General features: G+C 44.7%; 2 protein-coding genes across 2 annotated transcripts in view; one reads left to right on the plus strand and one right to left on the minus strand.

Moving 5' to 3' along the window:
• C8a (complement C8 alpha chain) overlaps positions 1–3,994 on the minus strand; it is a 130,454-nt gene extending 126,460 nt beyond the window's left edge. Inside the window, exon 1 of the mRNA XM_036178581.1 lies at positions 3,828–3,994. Coding sequence (XP_036034474.1) covers positions 3,828–3,994 — 167 coding nt within the window. The remainder of the gene's footprint in view (positions 1–3,827) is intronic.
• Positions 3,995–5,414: 1,420 nt separating this feature from the next.
• Positions 5,415–14,400, plus strand: part of Fyb2 (FYN binding protein 2) — a 73,308-nt gene continuing 64,322 nt past the window's right edge. Inside the window, exons 1-4 of the mRNA XM_036178582.1 lie at positions 5,415–5,543; positions 7,942–8,716; positions 11,973–12,131; positions 13,854–13,887. Of these exons, the coding sequence (XP_036034475.1) occupies positions 5,415–5,543; positions 7,942–8,716; positions 11,973–12,131; positions 13,854–13,887 (1,097 nt within the window). The remainder of the gene's footprint in view (positions 5,544–7,941; positions 8,717–11,972; positions 12,132–13,853; positions 13,888–14,400) is intronic.

Genomic DNA, 14,400 nt, shown 5'->3' on the forward strand with positions numbered 1-14,400 from the left:
AGGCAAGTGCTTTTACCCACTGAGCCATCTCGAGGGCCCCAAACTGATTGATGATGCCACTGCGTATTTATTGACAAAACATTCAGCCCTGTGGTTAGGTGGCTGGCCATTTTCCATGACCACCTTCACTGAACAGGCATTGAGTGTTTGGGGATGCATGCTCAGCTGGCCCAGCTATCAGCTGAAGATAACAGAGATGAATAGAGTCCCTGCATTGTAAAGTATGGAGGACTGAGAGAGGCCAGTGGGCAGCTGAGATAAGTGAGAAGGTGATAAGCAAACAGAACTGACCCAGAGGAGTGCCCAGAGACACATGACCGCACTGGACACTGGGAACCGCCTTCCTGTCTGCATGGGTGGGACATGACAAGAGAAGAGTTTGAGCTGTAGACCTCAGATGTTCTAGATTCCTTCCTTGGATCACATGGGGAGCCCTCCTTAGGGCCCAGACACCTAGTGAGGAGGACTGGAACAATTATCAGCCCCTATACCCATGTCATGGGAGCTTGAAGTTTCACTCTGAATCTGTTCCCGGGGCAAGTGAGAGGGCATCAGGCTGCTGTTTCCCCCCTTTCCAAGGGGTTTTAGGTGTTAATCCCTGCTACCAGGAGCATAGGCAGTCTCCCACTGCCAGCTCTCGGAGTGGTGAAGCCTATATTCCTGAAAGGTGATCCTGTGCTGTTTGTGAGACTTCTCCTTTCCATGTTGGCCAGCACCTGGCAGCTCTGACTTCTACTAGAGTACACTTTCATGGCTCCTGCAGCTTCCCTGTGCCGTGGAGTTTTAGCTTGCCCGTTGCTTGGGCTCTCTGCGTTTATTTTCCAGGAGGGATAATTTTAGGCTCGTGATAAACTGTTGGCATTGATGTTGCCCTTGCTGTTCCCTGTGGTGAACAGTCATACTCAGCCATCTACAGGAACTCGGAAATCAGTGGAGTTTGAGGGGCCTTGCTGGCACATGGAGTCACTGCTAATTCATTGGAAATCTATTTCCTTATGTTGAGCTGCGGTGTGATATGATGTAGGCCTCATGGATGGACATCTAGAGTACCATGACATTCTGCCCAGCAAAGAAATGTGGCCAAGTAGCCTCCATCCCACATTTTGTAAACTTCAGATAGAGACATGTGATTTGACACCAGATTTTTTTTCATTTGCAAATTTACTTTTAAAAAATTACATCACCAAATTATATTGTTACTTATTTTGCATAATTATATTTTTTATTACATCAAATCAGAGCTACCTTAAAATTCCAAAACTACATGAGCATATTGCCGTATCATTTATTATAATTTTTTTTTAAATTCAATTTTATTAGGAAAATGTTGTGTTCCTGCCAACATAACCAACAAAAAGTAAATGAAGGTCGGGTTCCTGAGAGCTGGAGACATGGCTCAGGGGTTGCTTTTGCAAAGGACCTGAGTTCAGTTCCCAGCAGCCATGTGGCAGTTTATAACCATAGCTCCAGTTCCAGGGGCTACATCAGTGTCTTCTGACCTCTTTAGGCCCAGGCATGCACATAGTGCACATACAGATATGCAGGCAAAACACTCATGCACTTGAAATGTAAATTTAAATGTTTTTTAAGGGATAAGTTTCTTGGAATTTTAATTTGCTTCCCTGAAATAACTATTAGGGAGTTGTGTTTTAACTTGTTTTATTTATTGTCACTGCTGTGTGGTCTGTGTATAATGATGTGAGTGCAGGCACATGTGTGGCACAGCATGCCTGCTGTCAGACGATGGTTTTCAGGGGTTGAGCTCTCTCCTTCTGCACTGGGTTCTGGGAACCAAACTCTGGTTTTCAGGTTTGCTCAGGAAGCCTTTTGACTCACTGAGCCATCTGGCTGGCTGTGGTTACTGTACAATTGCTAATGGAATTGTGACATACACACAGTTAGTTATAGAACTTCTGTGAGACAGCAAAAGATTATAATCTGGTTCTAAATTTACAAGTACGTTAGCAGAATGGTGGAAAGCAGTCCTGGCGTTACATGGAGTTGGGTTTAAATTCCTGTGTGATTTTCTATGTCAGTGTTTCTCAACCTGTGGGTCAAGGACAGTGAAACAACCATGACCTTTCACAGGGGTTGCCTCAGACCATGAGAAAACATAGACATTTACATTACAATTCATAACAGTACCAAAATTACAGTTGTGAAGTAGCAATAAAATAATTTTATGGTTGGGATTCACCATTAAGGGTGGCCGCATTAGGAAGATTGAGAACCACTGCCCTATCTAAGCTTGAGGAGTTATTTAACCTCTCTGTATACGTTAGCTATCTGTAAAATGGTATAGTAAGCATGCTTACATTGTGGAGCTATTGAAGAGATTAATCAAGACTCCACGCAGAAGAGTTCACGATGAGGCTGAAGTGGACAGAAAACACAACTATGAAATGTGTCTGAGATGTGCAAAGGGGCACAGGAGCACTTGTGATAGAGTCAAAGCGAGGCTACATGAATCAAATCCCAGCTTTGACCTTCTGTGACCTTGAGGGAGTCACTGAGGCTTTCTGTGCTGGGTATTTGTCCAACAGATGTGATCAGGTAAATGTGTGTGAATCCCCCAGGTTAGTGTGTCATCACTGCCATTAACTAGAAAATGAAAAGTGAACGAGAGACCTCTGAATGTTGTTTTCCAAATTTGGCTAAATTGAGATGTCATAACATCACATCCAGGGAACCAGAGTTAGAAGTGTTTGATCCCGGCTACCTCCTCCTTCTGAAGTAGTGCTTTCTTTGTTTGTGGTGGCTGGTTGCCCCCTCCTTTCAAGATCAGAGACCAGCCTCTTCTGTTTAGAGAACATTGCATCTTTTATCTTTGTTCCCACAATATCTCTGACATGGGTTTGTCATGTGCTCCCCAAATGAAGCATTTGCAGCTCACCTGATCCATCCAGATCTGAAGTGCCCAGGATGTCTTCCAAAGCAGTACGACCGTCTGACTTTGAAGGGGTTCGTTTCTGTGGACATTTGAAGCTGACCTCACAAAGACATGCGAGGAAAGTTTAAAATGCTACCGTTCTCATTCACTTATCCCATGAACCTGCTAACTTTTCCAAGCATGCTTTCACTGGCTCATTTACTCACTAGAGACTTTGTAATTTGCATCATCTAGATTCTGAAAGACTTGTAAATCTTCATTGATTCGCCAACTTTTTATCAAGCAGCTGTTGAAACACTACTATTCTTCCAGGTTCTGACGTGGCAGCAGTAATCAAAACCTAAAATACAACAGGGCCCATCCTTGTGGAATCTCCACCCTGACTGAGGGAGATGGACAATATGCTGAGTGCTCAGAGGTGCTGTGGAGGAAAGCATGGCAGGATGGATGTGTCGATATTTTTCATTGCAGACAACCAAATCTGCTGTTACTGGTCTAAACAGCAGGGGTTTATCTTAGATTACATGGAGAATCACCAAGTGCACTGGGAAAGATGCCATATGTCACACAGGGGAGCTCACACATGCTGCCATCCACTGTACAGCATGGCAACCTCTGTCACACTTGGCTCTTGTGCTCATTTCCCTCACCTGTGCTCGGAAAGATGCATGCCTGTGCTTGGGAAATGCAGCAGAGAGACTGCCTGGAGACGTAACTCTGACCTTTTCTGCCTCTGCATGAAGGGCAGGTTCACTGCACTGAGCTGCATGAGTCAGGCTGCACTCAGGGGAAAGCAGGCAGAGAGTGGAGGTGGTGTTGCCGGTTTGGTTATCTGTTGTAGATTGCGTTTGGCTCTTCAGTAGTAGAACCATCAGTCATGTTCCCTGCTCGAAAGATGGCCTCAAGTACTCTTAGAAGACTGGCTTTGCATCCTCACCCTCTAACACTGGGAGCGGTAGTGAGGGGAACTGTTCGCTCTTCCATCTGCAGCAGGCTGCGCCACACCTCTAGGCACGTGGTTCTTGTTTTCTGGACACCCTCCCTCTGTTGTCCCATGATGGCTGCTGTCATCTCCAGGAAGGTTTCTTTGTATCTCCATCGCATCTCCAAGCCTCGATTGTGCCGTGTGTGCAATAATTTATACTGTATTTATACTGCAGCGATCCATGGATGTCTATTTCCCTCGTTTCATGAATCAGAAAGGGACTGGTCTAGGGTTCATCATAACTTCAGTGTCTAGCTCCTAGAAGACAACACACCTTTTAAACTGCCATGAATCAGATTTGCTAATTCCAGGAATTGGGAGAAAGATGGGCCTTCCAGGCAGAGGAAATAGTACATTTTGGAAGTAGAGAGATGTGAGGGGGCGATGTATGCAATGCAGTGAGGGGAGAAACTGGGCAGTCTGCTGTGGAAGGGGCCCCAGTGATGTCAGAAAGTCCAGGATAGGCGCTAGGATTTGTCTCAAAGCTCAGCAATTGTATTTGAGCTGATTTGAGAGCTCAAGGAAGCCAATTTGAAGGATTTTCAGCATGTAAGAGACCTATATGATCAGGTTTGTGTTGTTAAACAGATTTGTCTAACAGCTGGGTAAATGAAGGATTAGAGCTCAGAGTCAAAGCAAAGAGACCATAACGAAGTCATTTCAAAATCAACAAAAAAGGCTCTAAGGTAGTGGTACTAGCAAGAGGACCCCGAAATCTGGTACACCAAAGACAACTTAAGCTCATGGGGATGCGGGGCTCATAAAATGGGCTGTGGTTTCACCAGAAGGCTCTAACCCACTGTTAGCTCCCAGCCCATCCTATGCCATGTACCTCACACCCTCAACTCTGAAATCTCAAAGGGGGATAAGCAGAAAAGCCCAAATCACATCTGTTCCCACATACCAGGGAGAAGGAAACAGGGTAGTACTGAAGAGGCTTTGAAGTTCACCGAGGCCAGTACCCACTCTGGTATATGACTGAGCAAAACAATGATTTTTCTGTGGTACCTTTGAAGATCAGGAGTTGTAGCACACACCAGTGGGATATCTACCTAATTCCTCATCTAGCTCCTGCCTCTAAGATTTTCTTGTATGTTTACTTACAGTCTATATCTCCCTAATAGTACACTAAAATATCTAAGAGGCTTTTGATGGTGAAATTGTGTCCTGTCTACATAGTAGGCACTTAATGAACATTTACTGAAAGGGGAAATGAACCAAACATAATCAGGTTTGCCTCACACTGAACCAGTGGTCTTTGCATAGGGCCTTGGTTTTAAGGTTACCAAATGCACAATTCTGCTTTCCATAAACACTCCAACAAAGATTAAATTCTACCAAGTAATGCCTTTATAGTTGGCTTCAGACAGTAAAGAAAAAAAAAAAAAAACATGATTACATTACTTCAAAACCAGTAACCACTAGCCAGCTCATACCTGTTTGGATGACTGGTAGAGAAGAATAAGAGTTGGTGAGTATGTTGATAAATAAGAATCCTTGTGTTTGCCATTGGTGGGAATGTAAAATGATGTGGTTGTCATGGAAAACAGTATGGACATTTCTAACAACTTAAAAGTAGAATTGCCCTATGTCCAGCAATTCAACATCTGGGGACATACCCAAAAGAACCAAAAGGAGGACATCAAAGTGGTGTTTGAACACAGAATTGTATAGCAGTCTAATTCCCAGTAACTAAAATGTGCAAAGAACCTATGTAGATAACCTAGGCTGGCCTAGGCAGAGGATCCTCCTGCTTCGACCCACCAAGTGGTGGGACTACACATATGTGCTGGCTTGCCTGGCTAGAAGACAGGAAATCTAACACTTACTATATCACGACTAAACCTTAAGTGTATTGTGCTAAGTTGAATAAACAGTCACGTTGAGACAAATGTTGTATTTTTTTATTTGTTTAAATACCCAGAAGAGTCAAAGAGTCGGAAAGTGATGTAGGAGAGGGATACAGAGCCATTGTTTTCAGGGTGAAGAGTCTTGTTTTGTAAGATGAAGGATACTGGAGACTGGTTCCACAACAGTGTCAATCTTTTTTATGGTACCAAACTGAAATCTTTCAATAACTAAGATCATGTACTATATGTTAAAACTATTCATCATGAAGTATGTATATCTGTTATCTTATTTGGTCCTGAATTATAATGAGAAGTACATGTCTTTCCCCACCACAACCAACCTGCACTGTTTATGAGAACAGGTTCCTTGAGTAGCCCAGACTGGCCTTGAACTCCTAACCCTTATATCTCAGCCACCTGAGTAAGTCCTGATTTATAGTAAGGAAAAATAGGCTTAGAGTCATAAGGGATTTCATAAGGCATCCGGCTGGAGAAGGACTAAGCTGAGACTCCACATTCAGGATCCCAGATGCCGTTCCCAGCACAGGCTTCTGCCACATCAGCAGAGAGGACATACAGACCGTTTAACTGATCTGTTGACTAAAGTGTAAGAAACAGACAGTTGGCAATTTGGAGAGAGAACCGTAAGCATGTACTGAGGTGGAGATGTGTCGTGGGAGTAAGCGGAAGGAAAATAGCAGTGGACAGCTCACAAGCCAGCTTGCAGCCACCTGCCTTCCAGTGCTTGTCAACTTCCCTCCCTCCTGAAACCCTCAGAGAGCAGGTGTGAGTCAACTGCAAACACGGTGAAGGAAGGTCACACAGCATTCCCTCAGCTGGCAAAACCCAAAGTCAGTGCCGTGGCAATGGTCTGTGTACGTGAAATAAGAAAGGAAGAAAAAACAAAACAAAACCAAACCCTGGAATGTGATCAAGAGGGGATAATGGCTCTTAGTGTTGGAAGTGATTCCACTAAATGTCTTCCTACTTCCCATGCATTTACCAAAACCAACGAGCTCTAACAGGGGGAGGCGGAACGGTAGAAAAAGTAGCAAGCCTATTTGGCTGGACTAACAAACAGCTCCCTATGTAGTCCTGGACACTCCCTCACCTCTACCTTCTGCCGTAGGCCCAGGCTACCATGACCAAAACCCTTTTCATGTGCTGGAGTTAAGCTGTTCTCCAAATGGAACCACAACAAGAACATTATCTGGCCTCTTGTAGCTTTTATTTACCATAGTCCTACTATGTGTCAGGCCCTCTACTGGACACTTTCTGTGTAGTAACCCCAATCCTTCTAGTGTTCATAATATTATACAACTGCATGTAAAGTTAAGACGTTGCTCATAGGATTTGCCTGAATGAGAAAGGACAGAGTCAGAATTTGAATGTAAGCCTTCTAAAGTTTGCTATCACAAAGTGTGAAATTCGACAGCCGGGTTATGTAGAGACAGAAGAGCATCAAGGGAGCAGTGAAGCTGCTGGTTCCACTGTTCTTCCTGGGGCAGTCTGGATGGAGGGCGAGCTTGAAATCAATCAGGAAGTGCAAGGAGACATTTGATAAGCAAATGGGAATATGCTTTGTGACTCAAGCAGGCCAGGGTGGTGGGTAGGGCAAGGTCTCCAAGTCAATTGTAAACAACCCATTTGGTATAAGACTAGTCATGTTTGAATTGTTTTGTGTGGAGATAAAATTCCGTTGTCTTCTGAGCAAACAGAGACTATATTATGATGAGCATTTTTCTATGCCAAAGCATATTTTAACTATTTTTTTTAAGTGAGAAGCCATCAAAAGGCTTATCAGACATCAGATGTAGTGGTGTGTACCTTTAATCCCAGCACTCTGGAGGCAGAAGCAGGTGGATTTCTGTGACCCTGGTCTACATAGAATTCCAGGCCAGGCAGGGCTGCATGTAATGAGACCCTGAGTCTCACCAAAACACCAAAACTGTTTATGATCAATTGCTAGTACTGTCTCTAATTAGTCCTTCCATGCTGTGAGAACATCCAACATAGCCAAATTTAAGAGGGAGAAAATGGTTTCCCCCATCTATGTAGACTTAGCCTTTGCTACTGCTGACTACATAGATGGGAGAAACCATTAGCAGCTGCACAGGCTAAGACTGCTCACCTGGAGAAGCATTCCCATAGGTCGGCCATCAGAGACCTTTAACAAGGACAATGAAGCTGCTTGATCATGCTGCACATTTTCCCAGGGTAACCAGACACTTTTGTCCCTCTTTGTGCTTCAGGAAGGGGTAAGAAACTTCAAGGAACTTCGAGCCAAATTTCAAAAGTTTGATGCCCCACCTTTTCCAGGACTGATTAAGTTGCCAACTGGTGTTTCTCGAAAGGATGACAGGGGACACACACAGTCAGCTCAGAGTCTGGCTAGTGGGAAGTGCCTCTCATCCAATCACCATCAGCCCCTGTCTTATTCTTCCACTGAAGTGTGCCAGCCTCTTAAAAGCCAGGAAATGAAGTTGGTGCAGAGAGGTGAAATTCAGAAGAATTCAAGTTCCTTGGGACCTCCAGAAAAGTCTGCTGTGTGTCCTGCAAGAAATTCCCAGGAAGCCACCATGCCACTGGCTGGGAGTAAATCAAAAGCTGAAACATCCAATGAGGAGAAAGGACTGGTCCTCAGCAGCTTCAGATTTAAGCTTTGGAACTGGGAGAAATTTTTATCTCAGAACAGTAAGATGTCCCCAGCTCCGCCTCTTACCAACTGTGGGAATAAGACCTTCCACATGGAAAGTCAGAAAACCACGGGGCTTGCTCATACAAAACCAGAGATGAGCCTGGAGACAGCAGGAGTCCAGACCCCTACTCCCCAGATGGTCCAGAGAAAATCACCTGTGACCTCTGAAGCCTCCCCTTTGCCACTTCCTCAGCATGGCAGGAAAGGTACAGACAGCCCCGGTGCTGAGGAGAGCCCCAGGAGCAGCCTGTGCCAGCCTGTTTATGAGTGTGAGCTTACCAGCCCTGTTCCAGGTAAGAAATGGAGTCCCCGTGGAACTGGAGGCAAGACCATTGTGCATTTCTCATCCCAAGCCTGCAGAGTTGAAGTGTATGCAACCTTTGCAATAGTGATAGAGCATGGCTGTGGTCAGCCTGTTAAATTGTAGTCTCAGGTTTGAGCAAGTGCGTAATCCAGAATTCTGTTGTGGCACAGTTTGGCTGCTCTTAGACTTGAATCCCAGCTCTACTTACCACAAGCTATGTGAGCGTGGGTGATTTATAAGCATCTTACATCTTGGTATGTTCTACTATGAATCAAATTCATCAGCAGCCTTCTCTGTGTAGGAAAAAAAGTACAAAATGTGTCATGTCTCAGCGTAGGAACCTAAGAGGGCTACTCCAATCTTCAGACCTTCTATTCCTTGCTTTGAATCCATCAACTAGCTCTTTGGCTCTACTCTGAAAGTCTGTTTGGAATCCCTCAGCTTCTGTCTCTGCCCAGACCTCTACCACACTTGTCTCTCACTGGGTCATTACCAGCTGCTCTCCCTGCTCCCACACTCTCGCCCCCTGGTGTTCTGTTTTCATGGTGAGCCTGTAAGGTAGCATGAGTCAGATCACATCACTCTGCTGCTCAAAACCTGCCTGCCCTTCTACCATGCCTCACATTGTTTATTGCTTTCCTGCTTTTCCATTCCCCTTGTCTCCTAATTCATTGGCCACTCAGTCTTTAGATATAAGACAGCAAGTTTCACCCCCAGTCTTAGCACAGGTCAATCCATCTGCCTGGAAAACTCTTGGGCCAATCCCTGACGGCATGATTCCTTCCTCGTTCATAGTCTCTGCTGCAGTGTCCCCTGCTCTGAGTGGACTCTTTGTCTCCGCTGTTCCTGGTGCCCTTGGACTTCTTGCATTCTTTTTGTTTTCTCGGGCCCTTGCCTTTCCCCAGTGAGTTGTCATATACTTGTTTGCCTCTGGAAGATGGAGTTTTCAGAGCATAAGATTTATCTTCCTCACCACCTTATCACAAAGAACAGATAGAGTTAAGTCTCCAAAAAATGTTTATTTAGTGATTGATGAATTGATCAATTGGTTGATTGGATAGACAGATGGATGGACGGATGTCTTGATATATAAATGGATCACTCACAGTCCTATGGCTTCTCCTTGTACTAAGAATAAAAACTAAAGTACTATAACCTGTAATCAGATGTCCCAACCGTCCAGTCCCAAATAATCAACGCAGAAGCTGAATATGAATTGTAAATATTCAGTTGATAGCTCAGGCTTGTTATTAGCTAACTCTTACACTTAAATTAACCCATACTTCCTATCTATGCTTTGCCACATGGCTCATGGCTTGTTACCTCATTTTCTACATGTCCTGCTTCCTCAGCAGCTCTCTGGCTTGGTGTCTCCCCTGACTCTGCCCTCCTTCTTCCCATCATTCTGTTTGGCTTTCCTACCTAATTTCCTGCCCAGCTACTGGACTGTCAGTTTTTTATTAACCAATGTGAGTAATACATATTCACAATGTACAGAAGGATTATTCCTCAGCAACAACCTTAATGGCCTTGCATGTTAGTCCTTGCATTGCTGACTTCTCTTCCCCTAACTCACCAGCTTATGGTGTACATGCCAGGTAGACCTCTAGGACTCTCTTCTTTGTTTGTGCCTGCTGTATCATTAATCTCCTCTTATTATGATGAACATTCCTAAAGCCAGGACTATATTTGTTTCTGTTCTCAGTTCTAGCTCCATCTCCCACAATAATGCCTAGAATACAGTAAATAAATAGGTACCAATGAAGGATGGGAAACAAGATGAATGAAAAGAAAGCTGTATGGGAAAAAGAAAAGAAGGGTGGGTCATCTCCCAGGTGAAGATGTATGGAGAGAGTTTAATGAGATAACCATGTAGATCAGCTTAGCACAGTGCTTAGGGGGAAAAGTGAGTAACCAGTTAATAATTGGTATTTAATTTTCCCTATGTCTTCTTCTTGGTTTTATTAAGACTAAAATTCCCAACAAACTCACAGTTAAAGCCTAAGAAGAGAGTAATTTGGCCACAAGCTTCTGGAGATGTGGCATCTAATGGAAGGGCAAGAAGAAAGCTTGCCCTCCCATCTCATCTTGCAAAGGACATGAACTTCCTGGAGGAACATGTGAAACCCAGTCTACTTGTTTAGCCTGGGCTTGTATAGACAACTGCTACATTGTGCAGAGCAAGAATGAGGATGCCCCATTTATTAAAAACTTTATGCCAGGCAGTAGTGGCACATGCCTTTAATCCCAGCCCTTGGGAGGCAGAGCCAGGTGGATCTCTGTGAGTTCAAGGCCAGCCTGGTCTACAGAGCGAGATCCAGGACAGGCATTAAAACTATGTAGAGAAACCCTGTCTTGAAAAACAAAACCAACCAACAAACAAACAAAACCCAAAAAACTTTGTCTTTCTCTGTCAGGAGAAATGTCACATGTAATTTTCATGTATAATCATGGAATTCCTGTTGGGGGTGTATTTGTGAATACCAGAAGCAGAGATACATACTATTGGGACTGTTTAGAAAATCTTAAGACACTGAACTCATAGATTCTAAGAACCGTGAAGCCAGAGCCCTGGAAATTCAGAGGTCAATTCCTACTCTGCTTTCCAGTCCCATGCTATTTGCTCAGCCTGTACTTGAGGAGTCTTTTCTGTGAGTAATCACAATCCCTCCCCTTTTAGCTAGGAGAGCAATGTCACAGAGTCCCCACAGAAGCCCACCAACCACAGCACAGATGCAGCAGCATTAGAAATATACCAGAACGTGCAGATTAGAGAGTGTAAGTCCTAGCCTTGATTCCAAGAAACACAAGAAGGCTTTTTTAGGGAACTATCACGGGAGTTCAGCCTTAACAAGTGGTTGTTGGTAAGAAAGGAGTCAGCATCCCACATTCAGGAGGGGCAGGCACAGTCTTGGATATGAGAGAGTCACCAAAGGCTTTGATAGCCAATGCTGGAGCACTGAAAAGCCAGTGGTGTGAGTGGAAGGTGTGTGCACTAAAGGTTGAGAAGTAGGACAGTGCTGTTTGCTGAGAAAAGAATCTAGACATGAATCCAGGTTGTGCTGAAATAGCAGAACAGAGATGATCAGCAAGACAGTGACGTAAGCAGGGGTGTGTTTAGGTCAGCAGGTTCTCACTGCTGGATGGAGGCTAGTCAGACGGGAGGAAGGCTAAAGCCAGCAAACTGGTCAGTTTTACCAAACAAATGTAAATAACACCCGATGTGTTTTCCTATCCATACTCAGACGAGCCAGAGAGCAGGCATCAACAGCTTCCCAAAATAAAGCCACTGCCTTCCATTGAGACCCTCGGCCCGCCTCCCCAGAAGCCTTTAAAACCCCCATTTGTGGACCTCCAGGCCTTCCATAGGCAGCCAACTGCTGTCTCCAAGACCCTGAAAGAAGGTAAGAAGATGCACAGAGCCTACCCACACCAGCCCAGAGCATAGTCCAGTGCCTGGACCACATGCCGCTTCCCTCTCCACCCCACTTGCATGTATTAAGCTGTTCTTCCAAGGGGCTGAACATTATTACTGCTGTTTGCATGCACAGCTGTGGCAGTTTGCCCTTGAAATGGCACATGTGTAGGAATTGGCCCCTTATCACTCTGGAGCCAGTTCACTTCCCCCTGAGGATACTGCATTGCATCCCTGGGAATCTGTCCAAGAGGAAGAAAATGAAAAGTCTCCAAGTAAGGAAGCATCAAACCTTTGTGTGTGCTGTACAACTGTGCTGTAAACAGTCAGTGAAGGAGGAAGAGGAAGAAAGGACAGGGAGAAAAGTCAGTGTAAGCCTGACCTGACATATTTACTAGGGTCCCCTCGGGTCCTTGTACCCTGCATCCTCTGTAGGATGTGATGCATCCCTGGAAGCCATTTTTCCGTTTTCTTTTTGTCTCTCCCTCTGCTATTTAAGGGAACACCTCTGGTCCTTTCTGTTCCTATCTTGACATCATCTCCCTGACTTCTTAAACACCTTGTCTTGCTCCCTCAGTGAACATGCGGGGACCGCACACTTTGGGCACTGTGCAGTGAGTGCCGCTGTGCTGGGGTGTTGGTTTTACTGTGGCCGTCAGTGCAGCAGATAGTGGGGTACCAGAGCTAATACAAGCTTTGGTTGTTCATTTGTTTGCTTTGGGCAACCTCACAATTGAATTTCCCTAACTTAGTGGCTTTCATACAGGAGCCAGAATCAGAATCACATGAGGACTTTTAAAAACTCATTCTCAGAGCTTCTCATGTTGGGGGAATCTGAGCATTTGCCTTTTAAGCAGGTTGTGGCGTGCTGGCCCGGGGAAGCACACATGGAGAATCTGCACTACAGGTCACCTCCAGCCTTAGCCTGTAAGAGAAGTTCCCATGCAGACAAACAGAGCTTTCAGAGGTGTATAGTGGTAATGTGGCCAGCTTCTCATCAGAGAAGACTAATTGTGATTTTTTTTTAATTTATCGTTTTGTTTGTTTTTTTGAGACAGGGTTTTTCTGTGTAGCCCTGGCTGTCCTGGAACTCACTATGTAGACCAGGCTGCGCCCAAACTCAGAAATCTGCCTGTCTCTGCTTCCTGAGTGATGGGAGTAAAGGCATGAACCACCATGCTCAGCAGTGATTTTTATGAACATTAAAGAACTCAGGCTTCAAACGGTTGCCCCCAAAGGGAAGGTGACTGACTAGAACAAAACTCTGAGTCTATTATATTATAATATAATCAGGCTTTGTGGATCGCAGCTTCTTCCCAGGAGCCATTTCAGTTTTAGCATGGTACTCACTGAGCCTCATTTTCCTGTCCTGTGAACTGGGGCACTGTGGTACCTCTAATCTTGTGGAATTGTGAGAAAGTATTCTAACCATGCGTGGCACACAACACATGCTCAGTAAATCTGTTGTTTAAAACACATGTTGAGTAGTTCTCTCTGCCAGGCCATGTGGTAAAAACAAGCAATTAAGAAATTAAACCTACACAGGAGTTTGTTCCTGTCCTTAAGAAGGCCAAAGTGTCAATGAATAACACTATCAAAGGTAGGTATGTGTGGCTGTGCACATACCTCTGAGTACCAGGGTGGGAGCGTCATTCACTTTAACCAGCCTGCAACCAACACCCCCTTTTCCTTCTGCCTCTTGCTCTTGCAGTGACTGTGAAGGAGGGCCCCATGCTTCCAGATGGGTGAGTACCTGTTCCTCTCCTGTGGAGGAGTGCATCCCACTGGGGAGACTCATGGGCCTTCTCAAACACAGGCAAGAATCTCAAAGCCAGTATGCATATCCCCCAGAAAGGCTGCAGGAAGAATAGATTTACAAAGCAAATAGCAACTCTTGGTTTTAAATAAAAGATTGAATAAGATGCATTTAACTGCTGCACCAATGTTAAGTTGCAAACATCATCCTCTGAGGTACCTGGTACTTCTTAATTGTACAGGTTGGTTTGGCCTTAGTTATAAATCAAATCAGAGGCTAAAGAATAGTCTGGGCAGCTGTGGTGTTAGGAGTTATAAATGGGATAAAAGATGTTCTATTTCTGGTGCCCCTTCTGAGAATTTTGTTATGAGAGAGTCAAGTCATTAATTCACTTGGCCAAATAATATCTCTTGAGCTTTTGAAGTGGTCTGCCTTGGGCCACCTGGTTTTTGGTGTGTTTGCTCTTTTGTGTGTCTCTTGGGGGCTGAAAAGCTGCTGCTGC

The sequence above is a fragment of the Onychomys torridus genome, chromosome 2 (genome assembly GCF_903995425.1).
Source record: "Onychomys torridus chromosome 2, mOncTor1.1, whole genome shotgun sequence".
NCBI lineage: Eukaryota > Metazoa > Chordata > Mammalia > Rodentia > Cricetidae > Onychomys > Onychomys torridus.